The sequence below is a fragment of the Cucurbita pepo genome, chromosome 1 (assembly GCF_057944985.1).
Source record: "Cucurbita pepo subsp. pepo isolate OVF chromosome 1, ASM5794498v1, whole genome shotgun sequence".
NCBI classification, from domain to species: domain Eukaryota; kingdom Viridiplantae; phylum Streptophyta; class Magnoliopsida; order Cucurbitales; family Cucurbitaceae; genus Cucurbita; species Cucurbita pepo.
This window is the reverse complement of record NC_141798.1, coordinates 7198212-7209021: the sequence shown is the minus strand read 5'-3', so window position 1 is coordinate 7209021 and position 10810 is coordinate 7198212. Positions and strand designations below refer to the sequence as shown.

Here is a 10810-nt window from a genome sequence, read left to right as displayed (position 1 = left end):
TAAACATACGCCTCGTTTAAGGAACAGACTAAAAATCCGAAAATGGCATAATTTATTTATTTATTATTTATTTTACTTAATTAATTTAAATAAAAATTTGTTAAAAAAATGGGAATTAAATTTAAAGAACAAAAAAACAAAAGCCCTCAAATCTATCTTTGACCATCGCGCACTCTTTTTCTGTGTCTATTGGCCTCTGTTTGATTCGGGTTTTGATGATTTGAACTCTTTCTCCTCCTCCTCCTCATCGTCTTCATCTTCTTCTTCAATCTCCCATTTTCCCATTTCACTGTTTCTCTCTTAATTTCACTGTGTTTGTTTGTGTTTATGTATATTCAGATGCAATTTCTCTGACTCTTTCTACTGCTCTTTCACTCTGTACTGCGCTCATCTATCTATCTCCTCTGATTTACACTTGGGATTCTCAATCCACGGCTACCCAGCCCTTTGTCGGCTTCCACTTCCCCTGTACTCTACAGTACCCATTCCCCAAACACGACTATTCTTCTTTCTCGCTTTAATCTTTTCGCCACCGCTCCCCTGTTTCTTTCACTGTTTATGTTTCTGGGTTGATGCCTGATTTCTCTTTCTCTCGCCCTATGCCTCCTCCTCATCTTCCTTCGCTTTGCGATTCTTTATTTCCGCTCTGCTTCTGATGACCTACGTATGTTCTTCTGTCTTCCTTTACTCTTCTTCTTTATCTTTTGCGTTTTTCTAAGCTTTTGAGGGAATTAATTCGTGGGTTTGTTGTTTTTAGTTCTTTGTATTTGTTCTTCCTGGTGATTTGTGCTTTTGTTTGGAATCTGGTTTAACTTTTGTTATTTGCATTTGAGAACGCCGTCCTAATGGTGGATAGCTAGTTAGAAGGTTCAAAGTGGCTCTTTAAATCATATGGGTTTACGATGCTAACTTTTTTGATCCGTGCTTAATCATTGCTTTTAATCACTATACTTTCATCATCATGGATACTTCCTTTTTCAACAGTGCTGCCTTTTCTCTCTCTCTTTTCCCCTCTTCAAAGCTGGGTCTACTTTAGTAATGCGCTTATTGCTAAAGTGAAGGCAAAAGTTTTATTGTTTTACAAATTACAGATGGATGTTGAAGTGGGTTCTAGATTAGGGTATTTTGGATTTTTCATTGGCAAGATGAGAGAGAAAGACAGAGAGCTTGATCTGTCAACAACACACATTTTCTTATTTACACTGTTCTACATCATGATTCTTTTATCCCTGGGTTTGGTTGTGGGCTACTTGAGGGTTTTAATTAATTTCTGCTATATGTTGATGAAGAAGCTGCTGGTTGATTTCCATCAGAATGTTTAGCTGCCTCTGCAAGGAGGACATCGAATTTGGTAGCTTTCTGTCAAATCGCAATGCTGTTATTAAGCATCTCTTGATGCAAGTGGAATTGATGTGGGCAATTTATTCTTCTGTGGAGGGCTATGTGGATAGCTAGCAGCTAGAGAGTCTCTTTTGACTTTAAACTCTAGATGTGAGAGGATGGTTATTAGAAATAGAATAGCTTGGGATGTCAATGTCAATAATAGAGCGTCTAGTAGGTTGATTCCTTATGTTTGGCAAAGGGGGATAGATCTCACATGCTTCTATGGAATGTTTTCTTGATCACTTTACCTAACGGCCCTTTTTGTGTTCCATTCTTTTGACCCAAGTATGTCGGTCTGACTTGGCTGCGTGCTGTGATGGAATTTCTCAATGGGACTATTTATAACTTCATTGCATCAGTGGTGAAGAAACTGTTTTCTTGATAGCTTGTTTAAGGATTAGACTTTGTATGTTTTTCAATTGGTAATTTTTTTTCCTTATGCCAATGCTTCAGTACATGTGTGGTTCAGTATGTGATGAATGATTGATTTAGTATCAAAAAGATTGTTGGTTACCTTGTCCATGTGCCTGTGGTTTGCTTCCTGTTATTGTGGTGTGGCTTCTTTATATCTATTGTTGGTAGCATCTTGGTCTTTGCTCCATGTTTTCATAATTTGTGATAATCTCTATTGATTCTCATTCTCTGAATATGTTGGCTATGTGCCTGTTCTGTGTAATATCTTTGACTTTTTGGGATTTTTCTTCCCTATCCTCACTACGACTGTATAGCTTCAGGAACTGCCGTTATGTATTTTATAATTACCAATGGCGTGTCATAATATTTTGCAGTAGGCTAAGTCGACCATTTCAATTCAATATATGGAACTTATTGGTCCAAGGAGAGTGAATAAAAAGAATCACCTAATTCGAGCAAATGGTGATTCTCTTTTATCAAATGTTGATGATCTTGATCCGTGGACTGCATGGGCCTATAAACCACGCACGGTTTCTTTGTTACTTGTTGGCGCCTGCTTTCTTATGTGAGTGTTCTTATCTCTGATTATATCTCTGTAATTCCATCTCAACAAATTTTTTGATAGTGACTTGTATGTTTATTTTCTAGAATAGTGAAGTATGATTTCTTTTTCTTGAATATTATATCTTAATATTTCTAAAAGATGGAAGTTCACGTTTTGTTGTCATTGTTCGGAACCGAATAATAACTTTCACTAAAGTTTTTTGGTCTTATTTTTTCTATCACCTATCCTCTTCATCACTTTCAGCACCATGGTCTTCGACATTTATAGTTTTGGGTTGGATTCTAACACATTGGATAGGAAGAATAAAGGGAGGGCATTAGAGACTCTATTTCCTAGTGCATGGTAATATTCAGTCTTGGATAATATTGCAGCCTTCAGTTATTTTTTCAAAATTTGAATGAAGTACTTTTGTTTGTCTTTTCAGCGAATGCTTTTGCATGAGCTATTTGCAATCATGAATTTATTTTGTTGTCCGGATGTGTTTGTCAGCTGGGCCAGTGGAGCTCTAGATCCTGAATGCACTGCATCAAGTGATCTTGTTACATCTGTTAAAAGGTCTGCTTCCGAACGATAAATACTTCTCCTTCAAGATCAAGTAGTTGTCTTTTCCTCTTGATAAGCTTTAGTTCATGCTTGTAGGGGTGTGTGGGCAATGATCGCTGTATTTCTCGCATATTGCTTGCTTCAAGCTCCTTCTACGTAAGTTATTGTTTCAATTTTGCAAATTGTAGTTTGCTTATAGTTGTTTCGTGGTTTGACTTTTACGATAGCGTATTCATTTGTAGAGACCCGATCGATATGGTTGTTACTCATCATTATAAAATGTTTTCATTTTAAGATGAATGCAGTTGCTATCTTATGCTATTTGATTCTTCTAATCAATTGAAGTTCCTCGCATCCATCTGCCCTTGTTTGAAGAGTTCTTGTTTCTAATTCAAACATTATTGTCCATTTATTTTCTTTTTCCTAACTTGAATTGTACGTTACATGACAGTCATTTTTGGGGTTGAATTTTGATGGCATAAGTCTGAAAATATTTCATCATTATATGATTATTTTACCCAGGTTTATAATATTTACCTTGCAGGATTCTTATTAGACCCCATCCAGCTGTATGGCGCCTAGTACATGGCTTGGCTGTCATTTATCTTGTAGCACTCACATTTTTACTTTTTCAGGTAGTTTTTTTTTAGATTATTGTTATTATTATGGAATTCATCCTGGGTTCACAATCAATTAAGTATACGTATCTTCAAAGTTCTTTGATTTTAATCTTTGATGGTTGACCTTTGTTCTCTCTTTTGAGTTGTATATATATATATATATAATCTTGGATTGTTCATATTTTGCATCTTCCTTGATAAAACCATTTAGCTGCTCTCATGCTACTTGGCATTCAAAATATAGTGTAAACTTCAATATCATCGGTTTCTTCTGTATTTGCTAATCCGTGAAGTTATTTTCAGAAGCGTGACGATGCTCGAGAGTTCATGAAATTTCTTCATCCTGATCTAGGCCTTGGTAATAACTTTATGCTTTTAGATCATTGACGTTTGCCTTGTAGTATTTGCTTTTCAAGTGCGTGTTCTAATTATTTTTGTTGTTATGATGCTTGATTTAGAGCTTCCTGAGAGATCATATGGGACTGATTGTCGTATATTTGTTCCTGAAAACCCCACAAGCAGGTTTAAAAATGTCTATGTATGATTTCTTCTTTTCCAATTACAGTAGCTTTGTGTCGTGTGCTTCCACTAACTTTCTTTGTTAGTATAATTTGAAGGCGCTACATGTTTCTGATTATGTTCGCTCACTCAGGCAACATTGTTTGATGAATTTGTTCCTGCTCACATAATTGGATGGTGGGGTAAGGCTATTTTGATCCGTAATCAACCCCTTCTATGGGTACTATCAATTGGGTTCGAATTAATGGAGGTTAGACATCGATATCTATATTTTTTCCATCCTTGCAATGTTGCTATCATTTGGTTCCAAAAGTAATCGCCATTTCTTAACGTTACCGCTAATGTTGCAACGGTCTCAACTTTACCTAGAGAAGGTATAAAAATTTTCAATCAAGCTATTTTTCAATATTGTACGAAGTAATACGATGACTGAAATTGAATGATGATTAGACAATTGGAAAGATTTATTTATAAAAAAAACGATCCCTGCTAGTCCAAATAATGTATTAAGTTTGTTTTTCGTTTCATTTCCTTTTATGTTTTATGTTTTTTTTCTCTTTGACTCATGCAATATCTTGTTCAAGTCGGCCATTTAACTCTAAATTTTCTCTTATTGTGTAGCTTACCTTCCGCCATATGCTACCAAATTTCAACGAATGTTGGTGGGACAGTATTATTCTTGACATTTTAATTTGCAATTGGTTTGGTGAGTTCCTCAATCCAAAACAAAAATGTTATGTTTCATGTGGATAATGTAGCTATGATATGAATATGGTTTTTAATTATGAAAATCTAAGTTATAAAAATAGCATGATGGCCTTGTGGAGTTCTACTTTGGTGTTAAGAAATGTCACTAGCCCAATTGAGTTTGAGTGCAGAGAACCTGCGTTACCCTACAACATTTGTGTGTCAAGAAAGCTGGTAGGTTATTAAATCCTAGGTAGGTGACCACCACGGATTGAACTCAATCCGCTCCTATTGACCACTAGGTCAACCTATGATGGTTGTATAAGTTTTCATTATCGGACGAGTTCTTAGCAACATTGAAGTAGAGACCAACCAGTTTGCATTGTAGCTTTTTTGTCATGCAAAGTCCAATTCCATAACTTCTATGATTGTACAGTGACTTTGGACTATAAGGTTAAAGAACGGATGTGCGAATTCTGTTAGTTTGTGTTTTAGTTGAAGGCCTTCGTTTCTATTACTTGTTTTGCAGGAATATGGGCAGGAATGCGTACGGTCCGATACTTCGATGGGAAAACATACAGATGGGTTGGTCTAAGTCGTCAGCCTAATATTATTGGAAAAGTAAGCCTTGCATTAATTTCCTATCAAGAAATAAAACTAATCAAGTGTTCGTATCCTTAACGATAGGTCCTCAACTGTGATTAATGATTAACTTGAGTGTTTACCAAGAAAACTTCAAATATGGGAACATCAACCATGAGCTGACTTACAAGTTTATCTGGGAAACTTGCTTGGCTGTTCTGATATGTGATCTTGACTCTTTCAGTGGTAACTGTGCTAGGATCTAATAGTGAGTAGTCTTATATCCAGGTGAAACGGACCTTGGGACAGTTCACTCCAGCACAGTGGGATAAAGATGAATGGCATCCCTTACTCGGTCCATGGCGTTTCATTCAAGTTCTTGCTCTTTGCATCGTCTTCCTGACGGTGGAGCTTAACACATTCTTTTTGAAGTACTGTCTCTGGGTTCCTCCTAGAAACCCTGTAATAGTATACAGGTTGGTTCTATGGTGGTTAATCGCCATACCGACCATTCGTGAGTACAACGTTTACCTTCAAGACAGGTTTCCAGTCCTTCCCTCTCTGTGTTTGTTTGTTCGTTCGATTGTTCGTTTGGGATTTATGAATCTTTTAATACATTACTCTGTATTCCAGGAAACCGGTGAAAAAAATTGGAGCATTTTGTTGGCTCTCTCTGGCCATTTGCGTGGTTGAGCTTCTAATTTGCATCAAGTTTGGGCATGGTTTGGCTCTTGCCCTTGTAAAACTTGTTACTGTTGCTTATTGATGAAATACTAATTAATAAGTTTCCTTTATTTTAGGTTTATATCCCAAACCAATGCCATCTTGGTTGGTGCAGTTCTGGATATCTGTTGGAGTTTGCCTTGTATTATTCCTGCTTGTTTGGAGCTGGCAACTTCACCAATTAGTTGCAAGCAAAAAGTGGAAATAATTTGTATTCATTTCTTCATAGGGACAAAACAGAAAATAATTCTTTTGATTTCATGGGACTCCCATTCATCATAATGTAAAATTTGTAATGCATTTTGTAGATAGCATCAGGCTTTCCATTAGGCTACTAAGTCGTCACCGGGAGATTTTTCTTTGGGGTTGAGGGAAGAATGTATTTTTATATTGTGCACAACTCTTATAAAATTTAATTCATTGCCATTGCATTGCCTTCCTAAAAGTGCTATACCACTGCCTATCAGACCCGACAAGCGGTCCACAAAGTTGCATCCCTATTCATTTGGTCCATGCACATCGCTCTCTCAAGGAGGTTAACCACCTATCCTAGATCTTTCCAACTTCAAGAAGGTTTTGAATTCAATCTAATTTAGTATCAAGGTGATTTTCTTTCTCTTTCTAAATGTATGGGTCTAACGTCATGAATACTTATTTCATCTTCTGTAACTATCCAATTTTAAAATGCATTACTTAACCTTGTTCAAATAGAATACATATTTGTACAATGGGGACAGAACCTTCCACATTTTAAAGAGAGGACTGCAAGAAAGAATATTATCAATCCACTTATCCATTTATGTTGTACATTGAATTGTATGCTGTGATTAGCTGGCCGTTAAAGTGTTCGATGCAGGCATCAGAAATGGAGCTTGTTTTCATTAAAGCATGTCCAAGAACTTCACCATTTCTGTCAGTAGTGACTATATAAAGTCATATCGACAATCAATTGGCCACAAGAATGACAAAAATGGCATACAGATATGTTTTGCTTTTTTGAAATGGTAAGAAAACATACAAAATTCTTCTGATGAACTGTGAGGCCAATTAGATTGAAAGGAAGAACAAAACTTGGCCAAGATCAGACAGATGAGAAACACAGTAAGGTTTCTTGTCAACAGATTACAAAGATACAGATCTCATCAAACATTGCTAACCTTTTTAGTTGTTCCACCCACTCAGTAAACGTTCACAGAATAATAATAGAGCATTTACAAAACACTTCAGGCAGCCATGAGCCATGACAAGAAAGGGTTCACACCCCATCCTTATTTAGAGTTCATAAAAGGATCACAAAACTACTTCAAAAGAGTTGTTCTGTTCGATTTTTTATGATATAATAAATAATCTCATGTTGGTAAGTGGCACAGAGAAGGTATATGGCTAACTTAGTTGCCTTTTTTTGTTAATCTTTTATAAGAATTTGGCCAAAAGTTGATGTTTGTTTCAAAAAATGTAATAAAAAAGAAACTGCGAGTGAATGACTATATTTTATTTAAAAAAAAAGAAAACTAAAAGTGAAGTGGTAACTAAAGGAGGCCTAAATAAACCATTACTAAACATTAAGGACAGAAAATAATTATTCATTCTTTTCTTTCTATCTATCATTTTCCTCACAGAGCCAAGCTAATCAAACAAAATCGATTATTTCCTCAAGCTAAAGATCAACAAACACAAGAAGATACAAGTTGATGACCTCCCTTCCCTTCCCCTACCCTCCATGGTACTTGTACAGTTTGAAATCAAATGTATACCTGATGCAGTGATGATAACTCTTCATAAACTATCTTGTGGGACGACCAACGTCTTTGTCGAACACTGATTTCAGCGTAAACTCTGTTGCAGAAAGTAATGAACCAAAAAGGGACTAATGAAATGCATCCTCAATCCATAAAGCTTTCAATTACATCCTGTAAACCAGACAATATTGATTACTAACTAGAATTTACCAAAAAATATTGATTACTAACTAGAATTTACCAAAAAGATTTGGATTGAACGTTGCGAAAATACAAGTGCTTGAGGAGAAAAACCTTACCAAATGAATTGTTTGAGGTTAATTGTTTTCAATGAAATTCTGAGAGGTTAACCATCAATAGATAGGATAAATGTACACTGGATTCATCAGTCTCTAACTTGAGAATCCATTATTGCCTTCATCATCACCTGCCATTTACATTATCTTCAACATTTTGAATCAAACTCTCTACACACTGTATTGCATGGACTTTAAAATCTGTATGTAGATTCTTCAGAAGCACGCCGTGCGTAAAAGAATCGGGTTGAATTTGTCGATCTAGCATTTCTCTGTACAATCTTAGAGACTCTTCCCAATAATCCATGTTGCAGTTCTCATTTATTAATATGGTATAACTAAACTTATTTGGAAGAATTCCTTTTTCTTCCATCTCATCGAAATATTTATAAGCCTCGTCTAATCTCCTCACCTTGCAGAACCCATTAATTATTGCATTGTATGTGATTACGTTTGCTGGAACGCCCTTCTCGAGCATTTTCGAGAAGTACATAAATGCTAGATCCATCATTCCCTTAGCTGCATGTGCATGAATGAGAACTGTATATGTTACTACAGAAGGGGCTAAACCCTTGCTGAGCATTTCATTGAAAATCTCTCTTGCCTTCCTCAAGTGCCCGTTTTTCATGAAAGCGTTAATGATACTAGTATACGTCACATGGTCTGGAACAAGACCATTGTGAACCATATTCTCTAATAGATCACACGCCTCTTGAAGGTTTCCCTGTTCACAAAGTCCATGTACGAAAACGTTGTATGTGACGACATCTGGAGGGATACCCTCGGCCAACATTTCTTCTCGCATGCTATATGCTACAGATGTATCACCGAGCTTCATTTCTCCTACTATTCGAGTAATGTAAGCAAAACGATCAGGCTTCAACCCCTTGCACAACATCTCATCAAAGAACTCTCTGGCCATTGATAAATTCCCTAACTTGCAAGACCCATTAACAAGTATAGTATATGTAAAGATGTCAGGGAATAACCCTTGATCAATCATTTCCTTTTTCAACCTTAAAGCAACATCCAAGTAACCCAACCTGCAAAGCCCATATATAAGAGTATTATATGTTACCACGGTCGGAACGAGATCTCTGCATTTCAATTCATCAAACAAGAGAAAGGCCTCACTTATACTCCCAGACCTACAGTAACCATACAGTAGGATGTTGAACGAAACGATGTCTGGCATAAAGTTGCTTTTAAACATATCAGAAAACTGCAGTCTAGCATCTGTCACTTGCCCCCACTTGCAAAGGCCATACATGAGAGTGTTATAAGTCGATAAGGTAGGGAAAGCTCTTCTATTCACCATTTCTTCCATGAGATCGAATGCTTCAACAAACAGTCCTTTCTTGCAAAAACCATTGATCAAAGGATTATATGTGTATGCCGAAACGTTGAGTCCAGAATTCAACATCTCTTCAATAAGTTCCTTTGCTTGTTCAAGCTTTCCTTTCTTCGACAACCCGTTGACCAACACGTTGTAGGTTACATCATTTGGGAAACACCCTCTCTTTTGCATCTCCGACAGAAGCTCTAAAGCTTGATGTACTTGCCCCTCCTTGCAAAAAGAATCCAACATAGTATTAAACGTGACAATCGTTGGCTTAATCCCAAACTGTTCCATCATCCTATAAACAGTTTTAGCTTTACTCACGAGATTCTCATCTCTTAAAACCCTGAGAATCCTATTACAGTTCTTGACATCAGGCAGCAAACCGTTCCGAATCATTTTATCAAAAATCAACAAGCATTCATCAACCATTGATTTCTTCGTGCATATCAGCAATAGAATATCAAGAAGCTTAATTGAAGCCTCTAAACACAAATGCCCAGCAATTAAAACATCAACAACTCCGTGCATTTCAGTGCTAACCACCCTCTCCATTACCCAATACGCAGAACCCATCAAATTATTCTGAGCAAGAATATCAAGAATAGCACAGAACACAAATTCCGATCCCTTAAAATCGGGCTGCGCCTCGACCCATCGGAAGAAACGCAAGGCAACTCTAGGCCGGATTCGAATGGAATTGAGGACTCGAATAAACAAGTCAGGGTCAATGATCACGGCACTATATTGATCGGAGACCCAGTTATTGTTGCAAAAGGCCCAAGGCTTTTCTTCAATAGTGTCGAAGATAAGGTCTCTATAATGGGATTCCGATAGGGTTGCTATGGAGTTGTTTAGAGTGCAGGAATGGAGCAATGAAGAGAAGGGGAGGAGAAGGCGTACCTTGAAAGAGAAAGGGTATTTAGCAGCTGTGGCGGCTATGGTCTTTGAAGCTCTAACGCAGAAGCAGAGGGTCATTGAGTAGAGAAGCTACACCATGCGTGGAAATGGCGCTCCTAAACAAGTAGAAATCTTGGTGAAGGAGAAGGTAGGGAGTTGGGGTTCAGAACAAATTGCATACACATATGGAATATGACGGCGTGGCTCAACTCAGACGCCGCAACCATCCGCCCTCGCCCTCCCCTGCCCTCGCTTTCAGATCTCACCCCAATAACACGCTTGCTAAATCTGTAAATAATTAAATTCCATCTAAAATTATCTCTTTTATTTTTATTTTTGCTAAAAAATAAAATAAAAAATACACCCAATTTCATTTTTGAAATTTGAATTATTTTCATTATTCAATTTTAATTTCATTTGGAACTGATCATCTCATAGGACATTTTGAACATCCATCCATTCGGATTCTTAAAAATCATTTACGGCATACGTTTCAGATA

The 10810-nt window shown here is 36.9% G+C and overlaps 2 protein-coding genes across 8 annotated transcripts; one reads left to right on the top strand and one right to left on the bottom strand.

The window, feature by feature from the left end:
• Nucleotides 1-164: 164 nt before the first annotated feature.
• On the top strand, nucleotides 165-6462 carry LOC111805286 (CDP-diacylglycerol--serine O-phosphatidyltransferase 1). Of its 7 annotated transcripts, none has more exons than XM_023690283.2 (14): nucleotides 165-664; nucleotides 2172-2362; nucleotides 2606-2704; nucleotides 2852-2917; nucleotides 3002-3061; nucleotides 3450-3540; nucleotides 3829-3883; nucleotides 3984-4063; nucleotides 4178-4294; nucleotides 4666-4750; nucleotides 5261-5352; nucleotides 5590-5855; nucleotides 5947-6035; nucleotides 6114-6462. In XM_023690283.2, exons 2-14 carry the CDS (start codon nucleotides 2202-2204, stop codon nucleotides 6242-6244), a joined length of 1392 nt encoding a protein of 463 aa, XP_023546051.2. In that variant the 5' UTR covers nucleotides 165-664; nucleotides 2172-2201; the 3' UTR covers nucleotides 6245-6462. The 7 variants fall into 7 exon arrangements, with proteins under 7 accessions (XP_023546051.2, XP_023546075.2, XP_023546067.2 ...); XM_023690299.2 differs by having other exon boundaries at nucleotides 167-664; nucleotides 5602-5855; XM_023690291.2 differs by lacking the exon at nucleotides 165-664 and adding an exon at nucleotides 672-1351.
• Nucleotides 6463-7507: 1045 nt separating this feature from the next.
• LOC111811556 (Pentatricopeptide repeat (PPR) superfamily protein) lies at nucleotides 7508-10592 on the bottom strand. Its single transcript, XM_023698466.2, has 2 exons — nucleotides 8075-10592; nucleotides 7508-7946 (listed from the first exon to the last, which is right to left on the bottom strand). Exon 1 carries the CDS (start codon nucleotides 10386-10388, stop codon nucleotides 8199-8201), a length of 2190 nt encoding a protein of 729 aa, XP_023554234.2. The 5' UTR covers nucleotides 10389-10592; the 3' UTR covers nucleotides 7508-7946; nucleotides 8075-8198.
• Nucleotides 10593-10810: the final 218 nt, after the last annotated feature.